General features: G+C 31.2%; 3 protein-coding genes across 3 annotated transcripts; all 3 read right to left on the reverse strand.

The window, feature by feature from the left end:
• Positions 1-1,856: 1,856 nt before the first annotated feature.
• LOC131051025 (vacuolar protein sorting-associated protein 32 homolog 2-like) lies at positions 1,857-2,435 on the reverse strand. The gene has a single exon (XM_057985370.2). The coding sequence runs from the start codon at positions 2,433-2,435 to the stop codon at positions 1,857-1,859; it is 579 nt and encodes a 192-aa protein (XP_057841353.2).
• Positions 2,436-8,244: 5,809 nt separating this feature from the next.
• Positions 8,245-8,532, reverse strand: LOC131876660 (caffeoyl-CoA O-methyltransferase 1-like). The gene is given in 1 exon segment (XM_059222103.1): positions 8,245-8,532. A coding segment is annotated over 1 exon segment (288 nt).
• Positions 8,533-11,797: 3,265 nt separating this feature from the next.
• LOC131051065 (caffeoyl-CoA O-methyltransferase-like) lies at positions 11,798-16,061 on the reverse strand. Its single transcript, XM_057985423.2, has 5 exons — positions 15,975-16,061; positions 15,806-15,885; positions 15,451-15,595; positions 15,172-15,303; positions 11,798-12,091 (listed from the first exon to the last, which is right to left on the reverse strand). The coding sequence occupies exons 1-5, from the start codon at positions 16,059-16,061 to the stop codon at positions 11,798-11,800; spliced, it is 738 nt and encodes a 245-aa protein (XP_057841406.2).
• Positions 16,062-23,717: the final 7,656 nt, after the last annotated feature.

The raw sequence follows: 23,717 nt of genomic DNA on the forward strand, positions 1-23,717 counted from the left end.
TTGTTCTATTTGTGGATAAAAGAATGATTGTGAAAATTCATATTGTAATAAATAGTGGAATAGAAATTCTATGAAAAATTACATATGCAAATTACTTATGGATTGATAGTTCCAGCTGAAAAAAAATTACAAATATGTTCAAATGGTTGTATAAGAATAATTATTTACATGTAAGAAAATAGTGGTGAGACAAGGTTTGAGTGTTTGATTCATGTGGCTAATGGCTGCTTCTTATGATTGGCAAATTGAAATATGCCATGTAATTTTAAAGACTATGAGTCTTCTCTATGTTAAAGAAAAGAAGGAAAATGTTGTTCTCTCTCACAAAGGAGAGAAATAAGAAAATGGGTAGTTGAATTTTATAGGAAGTGTATTGGTACTAAGTGGGTCTATATTACCAAGTACAATAGTGATAGTAATATTGCATAGTGAGTGGCAAAGATTTAATTTGTGAGTCCCTTTAGCATGAAGGGGGAATATCTTGGAGAATGGTGCCAAGCATGGAATTTAAGATAAGTGATGCCAAAGATTCAATTGAAGCTTTTAAGAAATAAATTATAAATTAATTTTTACTATTTTTTATAACTTTTTAATAGATTATAATTTTCGTATTTTAGTGTTTAAGCAACTTTAGAATCTATGTATGGAAAAGCAAGTGTATCTTTACTTGTCTATTTTTAGGACTATAATCTTTATAAAGAGTTCCCCTTGTTTAGTTTGGAATTTTGATTTATATTAGGTAAAAAAATAAGATATCTTTATAAAGACAAGATGTAAAAAAAATTTAAGTTGAATAAATTTTTTATTTTTAATAATAATTAATATTGTTTATTACTTATTATCTGATAGAGATTCTACATTCTTTTATTTGAAGATAATCTTTAAAAGTATCATAGAATTAATCGCATTGTAAAAACTGCATTGGAAGGTGGAAATAGATATCTCCCGGTAATAATTTCAATATTTGTTGATGTTTCATAAAACATATTCTTTATCTACATTTTCAGATTGTAAATTTCCATTTCACTAATTAATGCAATGGTTGTGGATTCAAAACAAACAAAATTATTGTGTTTAGAAATTATGTGAGATAAAATTAATATCTAATTTTTATTTTTTTTCCGTAGTTGATTTTTCTTTCCTGAACTTAAGATTATATGTTGTAGCCTAATGTCTTTTTATAGATTTATTATTCTTTAAATTTTCGATTTGTTTCACTTTAAGGATGAAGTCTAATGTTCACAGATTTATTGTTCATGAAGATTTAGATTTGTTGAGAAGTGAAATCCAATCTGGCTTTGCAAAGATGAAGCTATAGCTTAATGTCTTTTGTCATAGATTTATTGTGGTTGAAAGATGAAATCCAATCTAATGTTACAAAGCTGAAGCTAAAATATATTTTGTAAAATTTTTAGTTTTAGGTCAAAAAGTTATTGAAGAAAAGATTCTTTATTAAAAAGGATTTTTTTCGTTGTGGCAAGGTTTTCAATACGTGTGCAGAGGCTGAGAAATCTTCTATCAACAGATTTCAAAAAATCAGCCGTAGAGGTTTTAGGAGGGATTAAGTTATCTTAGAGCTCTGGTAAAACATTTTTAAGTGTTTGCAAGTCCCTCCTCAAGTTCTCTCTGTTTCTGTATGTATAATATTTGAACGGTATTTGTATGATTGTTTTGGTTTTGTTGTGTATATTTTTTAACTGATATTTTAGATCATATTCAACGATCTATTATCAGATTATATGATTACTTTTGATTTTAACTATATGTATTTATCATACACAATGAAAACCAAAAGGAGAGGTGCTTCAGAATACCTTCCACAGTCAAGAGATGTTGCTACTGTTGTCTGGTTGCAGTTAACTAGTAATTATATTGACTCTCATAACACTAACCTCTTCAGTTGCAGTTCCTTCTGACCCAATTCCCTCTAACTCAACCCGCTCTAGTTGGATTTCCTTGTGTTCCAATTCCCTCAAATCAGCCTCAATTTCTGCCTCATTAAATTTCAAATCTGATGTTACACACACACCAATCTGTCTCATCTTCTCTCTTTGCTTATTTATTTCCTCCATACTTTTCTCTATGTCATCAATGTCAATAGATTTACGCATTTCTTCATTCAAGGCAGAAGCTACATTTCTCACTGCTCCCACAATTTCTACAGTATTTTTTGCACCTTCCAACATTATCATCAGAGATTGGATATTCCAAAGGTGTTCCAATTGGGCATCATACAGTTTCTTCCTCTTTAGACATTGTAAAGCCGCTCTTCCGTTCTGCGCTTTTATATACCTTTTTGCTTTGTCAATCTCTGTTGCAACCCTCTTAAGTAAGATTTCTTCCCTACCCTCCAACTTTTCTAGGGTTTTATTCAGCTTTTCAACAGAAGTGAAAGTGGGCTGGTTTTCTACTTTTCCAAAAAGCCGTTTCAACATCTTTTAGGTTTACTTTCAATGAGTACACCAATTTTGTTCTATTTTCTCAGAAGTTTGCTTTGTATCGATAGAGAAATGAGAGGGGATCAGAATGAGCTGAATAACAATGCATCACGTTGACAGACATCTATATAGTGGTATGTTTTCACTGCCTAGTAAAATTAACCTCTAAATTTATACTCAGCCGACTCATAATATGTAAAACATTTTAGAATAATCTTTGCAGTAATGTTGATTTCCTTGATGCCGTCGAGTATGCCACAAATGATGGAGTGGACAATGGGTCTTCTACCTCACAAATGGAGATTTCCATACCTTGAACAAAGATTTTTTTCATTTTTTTGTTGTGTTTCATAGAAATTGTGGATTTCCAAAGAGCGCCACCAATGTTACAGCATGGATCTTTAATATATCAACTTAGATATACTTCTCAAAAACAAAATAATATTGAAGTCATGTGACTTTTAATATATCAACACATGACTTTTAATATATCAACTAACTTGAAATCCAGTTAATTTATGATGAATCTCCAAACGTGTTTCGTCTCTAATTGTGTGTACCAGATTTGTCTTGCTTAAGCCATTTTCATTTGAATATTCACAATAATCATTTAGTTGGTAGGATATTTCGTAAAGAAATTCTTATATGGAACTCATTCCTTGTGGTTCCATATATTAGGCATTATAATTGAAGGTGAAGATTTTGGAACATTGTCCCTATGTGCATAGGTTATTCAAATAGCCCTTTCTAGCAATGAAAGACAAAATGTCATATATATTGTCTTTTCATCAGCAAATCTAAGAAATGTGGACAAAAGAACATGGGAACTTTATCTTTACCACCAAAGAGGCAATTGAGGAGGATTCCATTCAAACCTTTTCTTTAGCACTAGAAACTTTGGAAGATGGTAAATCAATTCATGCTAATATCATTTGAACAAGATTATCTTATTAATATGTATAAGAAATGGGGCAGTTTGGAGGCTACATTCGAAGCGTTTGATACGTTTGATAGAATGTTTAACAAAAATGGATTCTAAATTTTATGTTTATTTTAGAACTATCTATACTAATTAATGCTTACAGGATGTGACATATTCTTTACCTTGGAATTAGCTTCAATTTATCTCATTAGAAAGTTTGCACTCAATCTTTAAGGTTTGTTTTGTTTTCAATAGACACATCTAGATCCTTTAACGTTCTACTTTTTCACATATTTCAACCTCACATGATCCAGGTCTATGACTCTAATGCATATATTTCTCCTTATTTTATAAATTATTTGTTAGTGAACATACTATCATCACCTCTAAAGTGGTTTCATTTTCTTAATTTAACCAATATGGATCAAATTTATAATACTAAAAGGGTATATACATTAAAAAAAAAAAAATAGACTTTTGCAAATGCCTTTCCACTAGATTCAATCATCCATGGTTAAATTGTGTTTATTTTGTTAAGGCCAATATTTATTTCATATGGTACACACATTCACCTATTAATTTGTGTAGAGAAATGAATTATCATACATTTGATGACCATTCTTTACAATCAGACACATAATATATAAATTACTCATTTACATCTATATAAACTTTATTAGAATAAAACATACAACATTTCTCTCTAAATTTTATTTTTTTCCATATGTTAGAGCCAAACAATGGATAGACCATTTCAATATATGACTACATCAATTTACTAAGATAGCAAAAAGAATGCCTTATATGAGTGTATAATAAATTTTAAGTACTTCGCAATAATGTTTTATTAAATGTTTAATGAAAAGGAGCTGCCATTATATTGGAAGTACTTATGAAAAAAACAAAATTGTAATTCCTTCATAAATTAAATTTATTCAAACTTATATCCTCAATTCATTTGCAATTTAATATTATGACCATTTATTTTTTATACCATTATGAAGATACTTCATTATTGAATATTTAGTGTTATTCCTCACATAACAATATATGGATCCAAATCAAACAATTAGTCATAAGGTAAAATAAGGATAATTAGTCATTAGATGCCACCAAGATTTCATTATGTACTCTAATTTTATCATGTTATTCACATCTCAAAATGTTCTTTTGTACCAATTTAGGTGTTCTTTGTTAGGAATTACCAACTCTTCTTACAAATTCAAGACTAGTATATTTATACTAAGCATTAAGTTTAGTGATAGTGTACATACTTTTAAGTACAAGATTGTCTATTTTATCCTAGTGTTCGGTTAACTTATAGATTTGATATTTGTAATATGTTTTAGTATCAAATATAATAACTTCTATTAGTGTATTTTTCATTATCATTTTCATTAGGCCTCAATGTACTCTTAATTAACCAAACAACTTATTTTATTTCTCATTTTAACTTTAAGAACTAAGAATTTTTAGTAGCCTAATAATTTATTCTAATTAGAAATCATACCAAATCTAGTAATAGAAAAAACTCTATGTCACAAACTTATATATTTACACTAAATAGGGTAAGCTTTACATTTCAAGACAAATTCATAAACCTAAAATTATTCCTTAGGAATTCATTTGTAATACAATCACCTACATATCCATTTCCAGGAATCAAAGGTTCTGAAGTTTACATACCTATGATAGAAATATTTTATCCTTGTATTTCTAGGATGATAATTTTGATCCTTTTTTGAATCAAAATGATTAATCATATCAATTATCACAATTCTATACATGTACGACACAAGTGTATCATATATATATATGGGTAAAAGTACAAAGTTGTCACATTTTTATAAAGGAAGTGGCCAATGTTGATTCAACTTTTTAAATTGAATCAATAGAAAGTAAAATATTTTTTTTTGAATTTTGAAATGATGTAAACTAATAAAATGTATGTGTATTTTATGTTTGTAATTTTTATAAAAATTTTAAAAATTATTTGAATATAGTTTTGTATAAAGTAAACACTATAATCTAGTTGTTGATAAAGTGTTGAATTTGAAGTTACACAAGCCGCCGCACTTTATTTAATAAGTTTCACCTTTTTTCTTCAATTTTTTTGTCTATATTGATAACTTGAAACTTTTAGTGTATGGATATATTTTTTAATATTTTTTTTATAAATATATATATTTTTCAATAAATTTAAATAGTTGTGTGTACTAAAATATAACTCTTTCCATTTGCCGCCACCTTTTTTATTCATTATTTATCCAAATTAAAAAAGAAAACTTGAGACCGCGTGCCACATTTTCTTTGACTACCTTTTTGCTAGAGAAATTTGGCTACTGTTTGGAATTTCTATTACAGAATATATTTACACTCTTGATATAGTTACTGGTTTTATTCAAGGACTGAGGAAGGACACTAATCTAGTTTGGAAAATTCTATCTTCTTACATTCTCTAGTTTATTTGGAAACTTAGGAATGAGGAGAAGTTCCAAGGTATTACAAGGGAACGTACTGAGTTTCTAAAAAAAATAACACATTACAAAATTGTTGTGCAGGTCTGCTTTCTGATGAACATCGAGAGAAACAAGCTCCTGCGATTCCTCAAAGATGGCAGAGCAACCATGTTTGTTTATGAGATGCAAGATGGGTACGAATGGGCCAAGCTTGCAGAGAATCAGACCTCCTTTGATAAGGCAGTAAAGAAGCTAATAAAGGATCTGCAGGATAGCAGGCCTCCTCCCTTCAACAGGATAAAGATGTGCTCCCAGATCCTAGCAGGAAAGAAGGTGGCTTGGATGGAAGGAGAACAAGGCTGGACCGCATGGTTGGAGGACCAGGATGAGGTTCTCCAATAGTGCTATACTCTGTTGCGTCCCCTTTTTTTGATATGATTAGGAGATAAATGTATATAGTTTCTCTCTGGTTTCACAGTTTGGCGGTTGAGGTTCTGCCCCCCGCTTTCTAGTTTTGTATAAACTCTCCGTTTCTTTTGGACTCTCGATTTCTAATATAAAAAAAAAAAATTAGAAAAGAAGAGAAGAAAAAATTGCAACAAAAATTCCAATTTGTAAACCTACCCCTCTTACAAATGAAGAGAAGAAAAATTTGCAACAAAACGATTATGAGTCTATGGTCATAAGTAATTATTTTATTATATGTCATTCTATAATTCAAAAATTTATATTAATTTCTACAATTTTTAATGTGATGTGTGGAGATCTAAATTAATTTAGAAAGAAGTTCTAGTCAATTGATGACCAATTTCCTAACCACATATTAATTCACTTCACTCTGCATCTACTTTTCTAGTACAAGAAACATCTATTAGAAGTATAAAACCACTCATTGATTGATTTTGATTCAAACCTACTTTCGCTTCTATCAATCAATAAATGGAAACATTTAAATAGTATAATTCTACTAGATCACTACTCAACAAAAGAAATAAAAATTTGAACATAAAAAATAAACAAATAGTAAAAACAAAATAATACACCATTTGATTGAAATTCAAATAATTTAATATTATAAATAAAAAAATTTAGAAATTTTACACATTCTCTAAGTGAATATCTAACGAAAAAGATAATGGTCCTTCAACCTCCATTTTGACCAACTAAATTTTATTTACTAAATGCAACAATAATAGTGCAAAAAATAGAACCCATAAGTTTGAATAATACAAGCATAAGAAGATGAAGTTATATTTTTCATAGATGAGATGAACAAAGATTTTATTCCCCTTAAACAAAAATATGCCCAAAACAAAAAGAACCCTTCTATCTATGATAAACCAAGGACCCATTATATTCACATATGCCAAGCGACATGAAGAATCCAAATATGCCTCTCTTTATTAAACCAACTCCCTATAGTTGAAAATGGGACCATGGGATTAAAACCTTTAACATCTTATTTTTGAACTTTCACCAATTGAGTTGCCTATAATCTATGTTTAGCTACCATAGTTTCTTAATTCATACAATATGTGAGAAATATAAAATTACTTAATTCCAATGAAATATTGCATTTCCAACTCCATTTCCAATTCCTTTTTTGAGATACAAAAATCTCACATTGCTAGTAATATAAAATACTTGAAGCAAATTTTGGGTCACTCAGAAAAAAGAGAAAAAAAGTTGAGCTTGCAACCATTCCATGTGTCAGATCACCTAATACTCGCATTAAATCTTGTCACCACGATTGTTTCACTTATCATTAAACCTTGTCATCATAATTGATTCTCTTAACATAATATTTTGCTCAAAAAGAATCTCTCAAATAGGCTAGATCACCTATTCAGTTATTTTTTTACACCATCCAAACCAATAAATTGAATTGGTGTGAGCAGATTGTATACATTGGATTTCACCTCTTTCCCATTCAAACTGGATGCCTAACAAGGAGATATATGAGCAAACAAAAACATTCAAAATAAAAACAAAAGCAAAACAGCAAAACATTCAACAACAAATAATTCTTAAAACAATTCAACAAATAGTTCAGAAAATTTACATTTGATTCAAATAATTTGACTTGCATAACGAACAACATAGCCATCAAAAACATATTTAAAACAAATAAATTGCTCACTAAAAATCTGATTTAAAAAATGCCTCACATTTCTTTTTTCTCCATCTTTAAAATTTATTGAGCTACTCTAATACTACAATGGACTCTAAAATTAAACACAGAAACAAAATTATGAATTACATTGTAGTTAATACAGATCTTCTCACACAATATTTACATACAACTTTTACCAAAAGAACCATTAGCTATATTAAATTAACATTTTTTTTTAAGTATAAATTAACACTCTTGATCACAAACCCAAAGCTTGGAATAGACACCGTCACAATGGAAATTATGTATTTTTTAGGAAATACGCCTACATAAAGTGAAGCCATCACCAATAGGCAACTGGCTAAGCTCTATACGTTTGTCAGTAGCAAGTGCCTTGTTCAGCTCAATTATATACTCTCTGTTGCTTCACCCTTGTTAAGACATCGTTGCATTGGGAGGTTCAGCAACTCTACCCCACCACAGTGTATTATCGAAACAAATAAGCCCTCCAATCTTCACCAATCTCAGTAGACGTTTGTAGTAGTTCACACTGTTATCTTTGTCAGCATCTACAAACGCATAAACAAAAGACTCCAGCATCTCCTCTTGGGGAAAAAAACGATTATCAAACTCAGTATTATATAACAAAGCCAATTATGCATATGATTAAGAAATTGTATCTCTCAACAGTACCATCCTTGAGAATTCTTCATAGTGGTATTGGGGACATCACCTAGAAAATAGCGACAAGCTAGAGAGAGCCCATAAGGCGTAACATTGTAACCCTCATTAAAACCATTTTATGTCTTCCAATTATATTTTAATAGATTTTTTTTCAAATTATATATAACATTCTATTTCTTTTACTTTCTATTATTCTGATGATGGATTACTGAGTGTGATTCGAAACGTTGATACCAAATAAAGAAGACATAATTAAAATAAAAAACGATTCATGGTCTACATGAGGAACATTTTCAAGTCTAAAGAGGCTTTGAAACATTTATAAGTAAACCATGAAGATGTTGGATGTTGAATTATTGTATATATGTTCTAGATGAATTTACTAAAATTAGTACATTTTAGTTCAATAACTTTTTAGATGTGTGACAAAAAAATTTAATTTCTATAGGTTTAATATTAATCATATGATAACTCCCACCAAAAGGCCATCTAAAATTAAACTTCGACGGTGTTTCCAGGGGGAACCTTAGTCCATCTGGAACAAGTGTCATTGTGAGAAGCGATACAAGTGATTTCTTATGGGGAGGATCAAATAAGCTTCAAGTGTCATTGTGAGAAGTGATACGAGTAATTTCATATGGGGAGGATCAAATAAGCTTTCCTAGCGGCTCTAATAATGATGTTGCATATGCGACCCTTCTTGAAGGCTTAATAATGTGTAAAGATTGAAATCTCCTCAGTATTCATATTGAGGGCTATTCCCTGGATGTAATCCAAATTGTAATTTTTGGAGATGCTCCTAGTTGGAAATCCAGAATGTGGGTTAATAGCATACAAGCAATGCTAGAAGGAAAGGATTTCTCATTAAACACATCTTCTGTGAGGCTAAGAGGGATGTAGAATTTCTCTCTAACTATACCATCCATCAAGATATCGAGGCAATCATCTCAAATGATATAATGACCTAGATTGGCTTTAATCTCCAGTGACATCGTACTTTTGATAGTGCTTATATGATGAGGATGCAGATATGTCGTGCAGAGGTGAATCGAGCAGAGCTTTTTGTGGGATTTTTTCAGATCTATATGCCTATCTTATCATGATATTATCAGATAGATATGGCTCCCCACATAGCAAGTGCTTTCATCCCATCTATAAAGTTGAGGCCACATATTGTTGGAATGTGAAGTCCAAATTGGACTCTTAGCTAGCAGTGGTTGTGTCATCATGGCTATCTTAGCTAGCAGTGGTTGTGTCTTCAAGTAGGACTCTGCTAGTAGTGGTTGCTAGCAGTGGTTGCGTCATCATGGCTATATTAGCTAGCAATGGTTGCGTCTTTAAGTAAGACTCTGCAACTCAGTTGTTTTAGGCTGCTCGAAGTCATGTTTTGATGTATAGTTTTGAGATTGTTGTAACTCTGTAATTCCTGAAAATCAATGCGAAAGACAAAATTTACCCGTGGTTTTTTACTGGTATATTTTTACCAGGTTTTTACAAGTAAATCTGTGTGTTATGTGTTATTATTATTCATTGCAAATTTTCTACACTTGTTATTTTTCTTACACAGACATCCATTGAATAGCGAATAGAGATGGAGGGGTTAGGGTCGGGGTCGGTTGATCTTGAAATTGTTTTGATTTCAGAATGCAAGTGTGATTGCAGACAATCATCGATGTACATGTAGTTGAAATATATCTTCATGTCGGATGGGGATGAGGTCGAGGCATTGAAGAAGGTGTTGGGCAATGCTCGCCTCTCTTGTGGACATGTGCACGATGTCAAACTCCTAAAAGGATTTGTGTATATCTTGTCTCAAACCACAAGGGACCACGAGGCTATGGAGAGGACCATCAAAAGGATGGTTGCTACCCACATCCAGGGCCCAGCTGTGAAGGCCCTTATGAGGCTCAAGTTAATTTGAAGCCTTCAAGGGTCTGGTGCCTGATGCCTTTGTGATAGAGGACATTTTGGAGAACAAGGATATGCATGATACTATAATGTCTTTGAGAGATGGTCTGAGCATGAATAATTTGGAGACATATGAGTATGTGATGAGTGTTAATGGGACATGTTCCCTTTGGAACAATTGAGCAAGGCTCAAGAGGTGATAGAGGCCATCAAGACTCCATTTGCTTTATGTTGAATGCAATTTCTTTTTTTCTATGATCAATGAAATGGGTGCTAACCCCTTGGTATCAATTTGCCAAGGACCCATTATATTTACATATGCCAAGCGACATAAAGAATCCAAATATGCCTCACTTTATAAAACCAGCTCCCTATAGTTGAAAATGGGACCATGGGATTAGAACCTTTAACATCTTATTTTTGAACTTTCACCAATTGAGTTGCCTATAATCTATGTTTAGCTACCATAGTTTCTTAATTCATACATTATGTGAGCAAAATAAAATTACTTAGTTCTAATGAAATATTGCATTTCCAACTCCATTTCCAATTCCTTTGTTGAGATACAAAAATCTCACATTGCTACTAATATAAAATACTTGAAGCGAATTTCGGGTCACTCAAAAAAAAGGAAAAAAATAGAGATTTTTTTCATAGATATCTTGCATTATGCAACCATTCCACATACCAATTCACCTAATACTCACATTAAATCAGACTGTATACTTGAAACTTATCTCTTTTTGGCTTGACAAATAATGCCTTTAGATATAATTATTTCAAAATAAAAACAAAAGAAAAAAAACATTCAACAACAAATAATTCTTAAAAGCATTCAACAACAAATAATTCATAAAATTTACACTTGATTTAAATAATTTGACTTGCCTGCACAAAAAACAAAAAAAACTTCTAATTGACACCTTAAGAGACAACACAACAATCAAAACATATTCAAAACAAATAAATTGCTACTAAAAATCTGATTATAAAAATGCCTCACATTTTTTTTTAAACACTACAATGGGCTCTAAAATTAAACATAGAAACAAAATTATTAATTACATTGTAGTTAATACAGATCTTCACACATAATATTATTAGTTACATTGTAGTTAATACAGATCTTCACACATAATTTTTGCATACAACTTTTACCAAAAGAACCATTAACTATATTAAATTAACATTCTTAAACAACTATAAATTAACACTCTCGATCACAAACCCAAAACTTGGAACAGCCATTGTCACAATGGAAATGATGTATTTTTTATGAAATGCGCCTACATAAAGTGAGGCCATCACCAATAGGCAGCTGGCTAAGCTCTATACGTTTGTCAGCAGCGAGTGCCTTGTTCAGCTCAATTATATACTCTCTGTTGCTTCTCCCTTGTTCAGACATCATTGCATTGGGAGGTTCAGCAACACTGCCCCACCACAGTGTATTATCGAAACAAATAAGCCCTCCAATCTTCACCAATCTCAGCAGACGTTTGTAGTAGTTCACACTGTTATCTTTGTCAGCATCTACAAACGCATAATCAAAAGACTCCAGCATCTCCTCCTGAGCAAAAAGACGATTATCAAACTCAGTATTATACAATAAAGCCAATTATGCATATGATTAAGAAATTGTATCTCCAAACTGTACCGTCCTTAAGAATTCTTCATGGTCGTATTGGGGACATCACCTAGAAAACACCCACAAGCTAGAGAGAGCCCATAAGGCATAACATTGTAACCCTAATTAAAACCATGTTATGTCCTTCAATTATATTTTAATAGATTTTTTTTCAAATTATAACATTCTATTCTTTTTACTTTCTATTATTCTGATGATGGATTACTTGGTGCGATTTGAAAAATTGATAACAAATAAAGAAGACATAATTAAAATAAAAAACGATTCATGGTCTAGAGAGGGACATTTTCAAGTCTACAAGAGGCTTTGAAACATTTATAAATAAACCATGAAGATGTTGGATGTTGAATTATTGTATATATGTTCTAGATGAATTTACTTAAAATTGGTACATTTTAGTTCAATATCATTTTAGATGTTGTTTGACACTTTTTTTTTTAATTTCTATAGGTTTAATATTGACCATACAATAACTCCCGCCAAAGGACCATTTGCAACTAAACTTCGATAGTGCTTCCAGGGGGAAACCTAGTCCGTCTAGAGCAAGTGTCATTGTGAGAAGCGATACTAGTGATTTCGTATGGGGAGGATCGATTAAGCTTCCTGACAACTCTAATAATGATGCTGAATATGTGGCCTTTCTTGACGACTTTAGAATGTGTAAGGATTGAAATCTCATTGAGGACAATTCCCTAAATGTAATCCAAACTGTAATTTGTGGAGACACTTCTAGTTGGAAATCCAGAATGTGGGTTAATGGCACACAAGCAATGCTAGAAGGAATGGACTTCTCATTAAAACACATCTTATGTGAGGGTAATAAGGATGTAGACATTCTCTCTAACTATACCATCGATCAAGATATCGAGGCAATCATCTCAGATGATTAAATGACCTAGATTGGCTTTAATCTTCAGTGATAGCATACTTTTGACAATGTTTGTATGGTGAGGATGGAGATATGTGGCGCATCTAGGTGAATGGAGCAGAGATTTTCGTGGGATTTTTTCAGATCTCTATGTCGATATTACCATGATGTTATCGGATAGATATGACTCCCCACATAGCAAGGTTGGGTGGCTGATGTCTTTGTGATAGAGGACATTATGGAGAACAAGGATATGCATGATACTATAATGTCTTTGAGAGATGACTTAAGAATGAATAATATGGAGACATATGAGTATATGATGAGCGTTAATGGGGACAAGTTTCCTTTAGATTAATTGAGCAAGGCTGAAGAGGTGATAGAGGCCATCAAGACTCCATTTGCTTTTTGTTGAATGTAAATTCTTTTTTTCTGTGATCATGAAATAGGTACAAATAATCTGGAGAAATATGAGTATATGATGCGTGTTAATGGGGACATGTTCCCTTCGAAACAATTAAGCAAGGCTTAAGAGGTGATAGAGATCATCAGGACTCCATTTTCGATTCCATTTTGTTTCTATTTAATGTACTCTTTTTCTTCAATGATCAATGAAATGGGTGCTACCCCTTGGTAGCAATTTGTCAAAAGAAAATAAAAGAATATTAACCATATGATCATGTACTATCAATTTGAGTAAGCTTGCAGACAATCTAGTGAGCCTATAAGACTAATCAACAATAGATTTCACAAGTTGTATGGTAAATTGGTGGACTCTTATACACCTACCATTAACACACCAATACAAATTTATTTGAGATATTTTGACCCATTAATCTCAATATTTGTAAGTAACATTCTAATAATCACGACCTTAGTTGAGGAATACAATGAGGTGATGACAATAAAGCAACAACCAGTACTTCAAGGCTTGGATGTACGATCCATGCCTTCACTAGATAGCGTTCTTCCAATAACCAATATTTACCAATGATTAGTAATTCACCTATCAAGCATATAGGAATCTTGAATTTGAGAATGGGTGCTTTGTTTCCTAATTAGAACCAAATCTTAAATCTTAGCTCAATAAGTCATGGAACAATTCAAAAAATGATTTCTACATTCCTGATGAAATAATAATGTGTCTTTAAAATATACCACAAGCCAACCTAGACAAAGTTAGCTCTCTACTTCAAAGGTTGGGTTTGACAATTTAAAATATAGTGTAGAAAATAAATAAGAACATGCTTAACTTAAAATGATGATTTTGTTGGAATGAAAAAATAGTAACTAATAAAAAAACTTTAAATTCTAAAGAACTAATAGATCAGGGAATTCTCATCTTACCAATATAAATATCCCCTCTTCTAGAAATAGCTCAAATAGGTCAAGTATCAACCCATGAACATCAACCAATTCAGCCAACCTTACTATGTATAACTAATGCAACATTCAAGTAACAACACAATATGAGAATTTGTGTTTTTAATATATTGAACAAAGTAGATTACAAAGAATAAGAGCTACGAGTAGGTAGCTGAAAGAAAAAAATTGAACCAAACTATCAAAGATACAAGACAACCACTAAAATAGGTCTAGTACTAACCCATGAACATCAATCAATTTAACCAACCTTTCAATAGATAATTAATATAAGAGTAGCAAGCTACACAATATGAAGAAAAGAAAATTATATTAACCAAAGTAGATTACATAGAATAAAAGCTACTAATAGATAGCTGATAGAAAAACTTAAACCAAACTATCAAAGATACAAGGTGGCCACTAAAAAACTAAAAGAAACGAAAAATTCACTAATTAAAGTTCATCCGAACAAATATTATTCTTAGTTCAAAATGAAAAACATATCCTTGCCTTGAAAACATATGATTTTCCTAAAGAAAATGACAATGAACTTAAAATAGACTAAAAGAAATATAAGATTATAGCATTATTTTAACGACCACCAAAAAATTCATATAACAATTAGGGCATAACATGTAACCCTAATTAACACCTAATTACCAACAACCCAAACACTGTAACCCTAATTAACCACTAATTAATAACCATTTCCATTTTTGTGTTATCATGCATGGGAATGTCAAGACAAATCCATGGTGAGAGAACTTACATTTTGTATCAATTCATCCAAAATGGGCAAAGCAGGGCTCTCTCTGAAATCAATTCTGTGGGCAACTCCTGCTTTCTCAATGATAGGCCTCCCCAAATCATATGATTCTCTGTTTATATCAATGGCTATGACCTGTCATGGGGGAAATCAAAATAAGGTCAGAGTTTTCATTATAACCAAAGCAATCCTACATCAGAGGGTGCAATGCTAAACACAAATTTGGGGTAGAGAAACAAATTAAAACATATGAAAAGTTCCAATGGATCCTGTGAGACCAACCTTCCCGTCAGGGGGCAAAGCAAGGGCCGTGCAGAGTAGAGAATATCCTGTGAAAACGCCAATCTCTATAGTCTTCTTGGCATTTATTAGTTTCAATAGAAGCATCAAAAATTGACCCTCATAAGCTGGAATGGCTATAACGGACCTGATAAAAACAACACAGTAACTTTCATAATCAACTAAACCCATATAACATCTCCAATCAATCTAAATATATGAGGTTGTGGTGCAATAGTAAGGCCATTCTACACATTCAAATCTTCCAAATTGAATCTATTTAACGGTGGAATCAATGTTGCATTCCTCCAAAAACTATAGGTTCTATATTTTATATAGGTTAATCCGTAGATCTTACCATGGATGGTTTGCAGTGAGTTCCCTGAGTTCCTTCAAACATTCTGGTTCACGGGGATAAACGCTTGTTTCAAGAATATACTGCAAAAGAATTCGAGTATACAAGAATGAATATTGGATAACTTTATTTAATGAAATGACTAGTTTTGCAAAGCAATATGAGATCAAACCTGGTAGAGAACATCACTTTTCAGAAGATGTTTTTGGGTTTCCACTACATTGACACTTGCAGATGCTCCTTGATTGCTCCTCGCCATTGATAACTGCTTGAGATATTTCGAAGCTCGGTGAAAAATTTAAGACATTGCAGAGAGCTATGTAATCGGATCGGTATGTCGAATTTAGTATTTAGATTAGATCACACTCCCCGTATGTAGCACTCTACATAAATATTATTTGGTTTAGTCATCCGTCCTATCTTTCCTATTTTTATTAGTTAAAATTTATCTTTTCATTATTAAATTATATAATTTTTAAAAGTTGTATTCCATTTTCTTCACAAGTCTAGTGTTCATAAAGATAGTAGTGTCATAAAAAGAAGTGGATGTAGTGTATATGATCATAAGGAGTTTTCCAAAATTGTAATTCCACTATTCCTTTTCAAGGTAGGTAGCTATTCCTTCTCAAGGTAGGTAGGTCTTGTATTTGTGTCTTCCATCATCGTGTAGGTCACACTTTTATTTATTTAAGTGAGCATTGTGTTCTATCTTTATTGCATCATTGTTGGTCCAAATTTCATTTGTAAACAAGTGTTACCTAGTGGTTAGTATTTGTCGTTGTTTTAATAACGTAATAAATGTAATAAGATAAGTATAATAAGATTTTAATTTTATGTAATTAAATTTGTTTGTTTGAATTAAGTGATTTGATTTATATAATTTAAAAATAAAAATAATCAATCTCATTTGACTTATAATTGCAACTTAGAAATATATATATTATAATTTGATTTTAATTTTGATTTTAGAAAATGAGATTGTATTAGAAATAATAATATATATTATAATATTATCTAATTCTATTCCACTTATGAAATTAAATTAAATGAGAATAACTCTAACCTCACTTCATGAATAATTTTATATGTTTAAGTTCATTTAGATATGATTAGGTTGAGATTAAGTTAGGGTTAGAGTCATATAGATAAACATTAGGATTCTTATTGTAAGTTTTTATATATTTATTATTATGTTGTTATTTATTAATTAATTATTATAAATATGAGTATTATATCATTCATTTATGTTTTTTTATCTTATATATGTTTATTTATTTATATAAAGTTTTAAAAGTTTTAGAATTTGTTAAATATTTGTTTGGTGGATGCGTAAAATAAATATGATAAGAAAATTTAAACATGTTAAATATTATTTTCACCTACCTAAAAAAAAATTTAAAACTTAAAAATCATGCATCTTAACTTTATAAAAATTAAAGTATGTTAATAAGAATCTTGTCAATAAATATTAGATAATAAAAATTAATTATTAATTAGATATATATAATAATTATTAATATCTTCATCAATATTAATATTATATTTATTATTAAATATTGATTATTTGATGTTTAAATAAATATCATATTTAAATTAAAGAATTTTAATATATGCAATCATAATACAAGACTCTTATTAAAATTGTAAACAAGGAGTTCACTTTCAAAAATTATTTTTGAGTTTGATTTTTATACAGGTTCACTATCCTCATCCAATTGTATTTGGTATGTGATTTAGGCCCCTCATTGTATTGGAGATGTCTATTATGCTTTGTTGCCAACACATGAGAGATATCGAGATTTTAATTTGTTTACTTAATAAAGTTATGTTATCTAATTGGAAAAAAAAAAAAAAAAAAAAGAAGCTAGTAGCATGTGCATCTCCAGCATATAATTGATATTTCCTAAATTAATTTATTAAACTGTTATTGAATTAAATTTTAAAATTAAATAAATTAAGTTATTAAATTATTTAAATTAATTTATGTTAAATTTATTAATTTATTAAAACTTTAATCAGATTGTAATCATAGTTGAATCTAATTAATTCATAAGCTTAATTTAAGTTAAACCCTAACTCTATATTTCAACAAAATCATAATCATAAGTAATCCCTAACACTAATAGTAAACTTACATGTATGATTTAGTTTGATGTTCAATTAGGTTTAAAGTAAAGGTTCAATTTCATTTTATGTTAGGGTGTGGGTTGAATTTTCTTTACTTTAAGGGTTCAATTTGGTTTACAATTAGTGTTCAATCCATTTTAATGTTTAACTATGTTTTGGGGTAGGTTCAATATGATATGGGGTAAGGATTCAATTTGATTTAGGTTAACAAATCAATTTGGCTTAGTGTTACGATTTATATGAGTTATAAATTAGAGTTAGGATAGGTATTAAATAATAATCCTAGGATTGAATTGGATTTAGTGCTCAATTTGATTAGGGATAGTGTTCAATTTGTTCTAGTGTTCAATTATGTTTATGGTTAGGATTCAATTATGTATAGTGTTAGGATTAGGGTTCAAGTTGAGTCAAGGTGAGGGTTTGATGCAACCATAACTGGTAAAACCCTCAAAGAGAATCAACTGGCTTATGCAGCAAGAGTAACACAGTGAAAGTAGCAAGAACACATAACAAGATTACATAAATAGATCATATTAAATTACTTTAGAACTTCCAACAACCATTTGGCTATCATCATATAATCAACAAAGAACATCCAATAGCTAACCGGTTACATGTAGGCTATCAGTCGGATACAATCCAACTAGGACTCTAAGAATCAAACAGATCACAAAAATGTGAATCTTAATTCTTATTCTCAATTCTACTTCCTCTACCCCTATAAATGATTACATAACATCATATTTATACCCACCGAAACATAACCGGGTCGGCCTCATAAGATTACATTTACCACTACAGGAAAATGAAATGTGTAACTAGGCCAGACCTAAGAATTAAAGAAATCTTTTCAAAAAATAACAACCACGAAATGCGGTTCAGCAGGAAGGTCGGCCACACGCCAAAGAACATCGAAAAAGACCCAAGATAGATCCACATGCCAAGAACCGCATTGGTAATGAAGGAAAACCAATCGGTAAGCACAAGAACTGTCTCGGAACCCAGAAGCAGTCAACCGAAAGCGGTAACTGACCGAAAAAGAACCCAAATGAACTGAAAATCTGAAATTAAGTACATGAACCATCTAGGAAACCAAAAATAAGATCTTCCATGAGAAGAAAGCAACTACCGGTACCAATTGGTAAGAACACAAAAAACTGCATAAAGAACTAGACAAGAACAAAACTGAAAGGAAATACATGGGTGGGTGCAAGAAGTTGAGTCCCAATTCCGCGGAAGTCTAAGAGAAAAAAGGTTTTCCGCTAGAAACGAGTGCCCGTTTTTTAAGAAACAGGCACCCATTTAGCTTCGAAGCCCCGACCCATAAAAATAAAATGGGTGCACATTTTGAAAAATGGGTGCCCGTATAAGATCGGACCACCATAGAGAAGCGGGTGCATGATTTTTAGAAACAAGCAGACGTTTCTAAAAATAGGCACCCATTTCTAAAAACGTGTACTCGTGTCTACAAACGGGCACACGTTTCTTAAAGTGCTATAAATTTCAAAATGGGTGCCCATTTTTTGAATTTTAAATAATGGGTGCCCATTTCATAAAAGATAGAGTGGAAAACACACCTATGCCTCGGTTTTGGCTTCGGGATAGGCTGGGTGGGACCAAGCCTATGCTTGGACCTCCAAAAAAATGGCTAAGGCACTGAAATACTAGATTTCTACCTTGTCGTAATTTTTTGAAGGTCTTCCTAATCATATTTTTTGATGAAACAAAAACCCATTAGAGTTCTCACTGTCCTTATTTCAAAAATATAAATTTCATAGTGATATGATTAGTTTTACTATTTTTGCATTATTTATTAAACAAAAGTGGTACCTAGATGTAAAATAGCGAGTTTTAGTAGAACTTTAATAACTTTTTTGTTTTTAGGTTTTTTTGAAAATAAATTATATGACATCAATCTACATACAATTCTTTTGAAGATTAAAAAATTAAAAATTAAAAAATATGAAATTTTCATCAAATTATGGTGGTCGTACACCAGATGTTTTGAAAATGTACTTTATAGTCAATTAAAAATTAATTAAAAAAATATATATTCAATAAAAAAATAAGAAAAAATATTCTAATCAATATTTGGTGTATTAGGTATCTTTTCCCAGAAGGATTTGAAAACATTCTTTTATTTACGTCAAAATATGGTGGTCGTACACATGTGTGGTATGGTCCCGAAACAGGCATTTTGAAAAAGTGGTTTTTAAATATGCCTACTAAAAAGAAATTTCTACCATGTGGGTATTAAAATAAATTACATATTTGAGAATTAGACTCCGAGGACTACATTTTCTATTAGTAAAGTTTTTGCAGATTCAAACTCTAAGTGCCTCAAATTTTGACATCAATCAACAAAAAATTTGAAAAATAGGGAAAACACTTCCACTTTTTGCCCAAAAGTGGGACTCAACTTCTTGTACCCACCCACATTTGGTTGATGCAAGATTGCTCATCGAATGGGGATGCTCTTGCATCAAACAACACAGGTAGAAAAAGATGTTCCATGAGAGGCAACTCATGAACATCTAAAAGGATTTAGAATAAAGACCCCATGCTCATTTCTGATCCAAACATCTTCTTTATCTCCCAACCTCTTCTTTAGCTCCTTTGATGCCTCAACCAAATTCTCTAACCTTTGACTCTCTTTGTTTCTCTTCCTTTGCTTCAGATCTGCACATTGTCTTTGTTTAATTCCCTCTTTCTTTTGTAACTCTGATTTGTTTCTTCCACAAGACTTCATCCGGTTTGTTGCAAACTCATGTCACCCTTCGGTATAACATCTACAATGTTTCTATCAGATCTTTCTTCAAACCTTCTGGTATAACATCTGCCACTGGTTTCTGAGTACTGCAACTTTCCTCAGGACTTGGATTCTTTGCCTCCTTCTCTTTCTCCTTCAAAGAAATCAATGTGAACTTTTACCCATCCTTCTCAATAGTGACTAGGTTTCTTCTACGGTCATAAATAGCTCCTCTGTCAAACTGTCAAGGTTTTCCCAACAAGACATGACAAGCACTCATAGATACAACATCACACAAAACTTCATCCCTGAAAGACCCAATATTAAAATTCACCAAACACTGCTCCTTTATTTCTATCTTTTGATCATCTTGTAACCAACTTACCTCATAAGGACAAGGATTCTCAAGCCTCTTCAATCCAAGCTTAATAACCATCTCCTCATATACCAAATTGTCAGTACTTCCACTATATACCATAACCTTGCAACACTTACCACTTGATTTACACACAGTCTGAAAAAGACTCTTCCTCTGAGTAGATCCAGTATCCTTTCTTCTAAACATAAGGGATTATCCTTGCTCTGATGCATAGTCAGATCCGGTACCTTCACCTTTCGGTTCCTTACTTACCACACAACTTCTTGCCATTCCCTGCTTACATTCATAGAATCTATGTCCGGTTTCTCCACACTTGTAACATTTGCTAGGAATTTTTTTACCGGCATTTTTTTAGTGCCTTTCCTCTGTGTTTTTTACTCTAGTTCCTTACTCCACTTAGGTTTTGGGGTGAAAGCATAGTGTTGTGTCGCACTTTTGGCTAAGTGCGAGCGAAAAAGAAATCCTACCCAGTCAATTCTGCATGGCAGCACATGGCGCCTACGTGGAGGACGGGTGGCGAGGTATACTCGGTCGAGCAGTACTCGGCCCTACATATACCCACCAACTACACTTAGCCCCCCATTTCCACAGTCCGAAATAGTTGGAGTGGGAGGGGGGCTAATAAGTCTTTCGGTCGAGCAAGGTAGGGCTGAAAGGCTTTTTTTCTTTTTAATTGTTTTAATAATTTATATGTATACATTTTTAATTTTTTAATTATTTAAATAATAATATATGTATAGATATTGTTTAAAGTTTTTTAAATTAAGGTTGGAGGGATTTCAAAAGCATCTTTCAACAATAGTAAATACATTCAATGATTTTAAATGGCTCAATCAATGTGTCCTTAAATGAAAAATTTTACAACCAAAAAAACATATAATTACAAACAATATAAGAGAATATAATTTACAAACAATCTCTCTAATTACATTCAGACATCCATGTATACCTTCCAAGAGTTTAGGAGATCTTTTAGTTGCATGGAGTACCAAAGAATATCATATTTAATAAAGGTAAGTTTGATAAGATCATATTTGAGACACCTGGATAATGTCAAGGTTTTGGAAAACCTTACACAAAATTGGGAAGTAAATTGGACTATAGATCAACCCACCACCTTAAGACTGATCAACAAAAAGAGAGTAAACCAAATTCTTGAGGACTTGTGAACAAAAAGATGGGAACTTACTTACCATTAATTGAGTTTGCATATGATTACACTAACCATAAACACAGTTCTCATTTCTTCATTGGAGGTATGTAAGCTCAAGTATTGTATGCTTAACAAATAGGCTCAGACATGGTAGTTGTGGATCCAAATGAACTAGAAAAGATGAAAAACCAAACTTAGATTGATTAGCAATTGGGAAATGTAGTGGATTTTTAGAAAAATTATAAATGATAAAAACATATACATCAAAATAGTCATGTATCAGAGAGAGAGTTTCAAATAAATTAGCCACTGACAAGCTTCATTAATTTTTGTCTTCCAAACTTGCGTATCACTTTGTGGAACCTTTTGAAATCCTAGAACCCTTTGGTGCAATAACTACTATATAGTGAACTTCATCATTTCAACTTATAATTATAACTTTAGTTATTTAAGTCTTGGCTCCATATATCCCCTACTTCTCTCAATTTCTACCCCCAAATCATGATTCTAAATGTTGGTTCCCTCCCATTAATCATTATTTTGATTAGAATTCTTAAAAAAATTTAATAGCTTCATTGACATTTCCTAAATGTTTTTGGTCCTTTGATCTTTGGTTCAATCCTTTTGTGTGAGTTTGATTTTGTTTGTCATATTACCATGGTTTTGGGAGTAGGCTAGTGGATTGATTGGATAACTATAAGGTAATGGGCTACAAAATGGGAAACGTTTTAAATAAATATCCTAAAGGGGAAATTTTTCTATAGTTGGGGTAAATATTTGAAGCACTTATAGATAGAATATTAACATGGTGTAAAAATGTGAAATGTAAAATTTAATATCTAGTTTTAAAATGTTTTTTTTGTTCTAATACTTAAATGATAATCTAAGGTATTTAGGTAAAAGAAATAAAAATGTGATATTTTAAAAATTACATCAAAGGGAAACACATGCATGTGGTCTCCACATAAAAAGTAGTAATTTATAAAAGTAATCTTCAAAATTATTGTGTAGATATGATGTAGGAGCATCTCAATGTAGCTTATCACATTTCACCACATAACATCACTTTGGATTCTAATAGTGAATTAAAGTTTCACAATAACTCATACAAATTAAATCCAACTTAGATCAAGAGTTTTGTATCAAATTGTGAAAAGTTAAACTAGATTAACTAGATTACATTGTACACTAATGAATTTTCTTATAAAATCAAAATGAAAACCCTCGATAAAGCAAAAGGAGACCTAATTAATGATTTATTAATAAATTAGGTGATTTTCTATTTTACTCCAACATTATATACCTATTACGAAATTTTATATTTGAAGTACAATTATGCTAGAATGATTATTATTATTGATATTTTGCATAACTTTTTAGTTTAATAAAATGATCATAATCATTATCTATAATGGTGTAGTCACATATGCATATTATAATTTTTATGCTAAATAAGTTCATGTAATTTGTTTTGTAATGTAATATTTAAGTTTCAATGTCTACAGGT

The sequence above is a fragment of the Cryptomeria japonica genome, chromosome 6 (genome assembly GCF_030272615.1).
Source record: "Cryptomeria japonica chromosome 6, Sugi_1.0, whole genome shotgun sequence".
Taxonomy (NCBI): domain Eukaryota; kingdom Viridiplantae; phylum Streptophyta; class Pinopsida; order Cupressales; family Cupressaceae; genus Cryptomeria; species Cryptomeria japonica.

What these genes read in the sequence shown, in the direction of transcription:
- LOC131051025 (XM_057985370.2), bottom strand. Translation starts at nt 2,435, where the DNA reads ATGTTGAAACGGCTTTTTGGAAAAGTAGAAAACCAGCCCACTTTCACT.
- LOC131051065 (XM_057985423.2), bottom strand. Translation starts at nt 16,061, where the DNA reads ATGGCGAGGAGCAATCAAGGAGCATCTGCAAGTGTCAATGTAGTGGAA. An exon ending in AAAGTGATGTTCTCTACCAG is followed by an intron (nt 15,886 to 15,974) that starts GTTTGATCTCAT and finishes ATTCTTTTGCAG; the next exon opens with TATATTCTTGAAACAAGCGT. An exon ending in CTTTGCCCCCTGACGGGAAG is followed by an intron (nt 15,304 to 15,450) that starts GTTGGTCTCACA and finishes CCCCCATGACAG; the next exon opens with GTCATAGCCATTGATATAAA.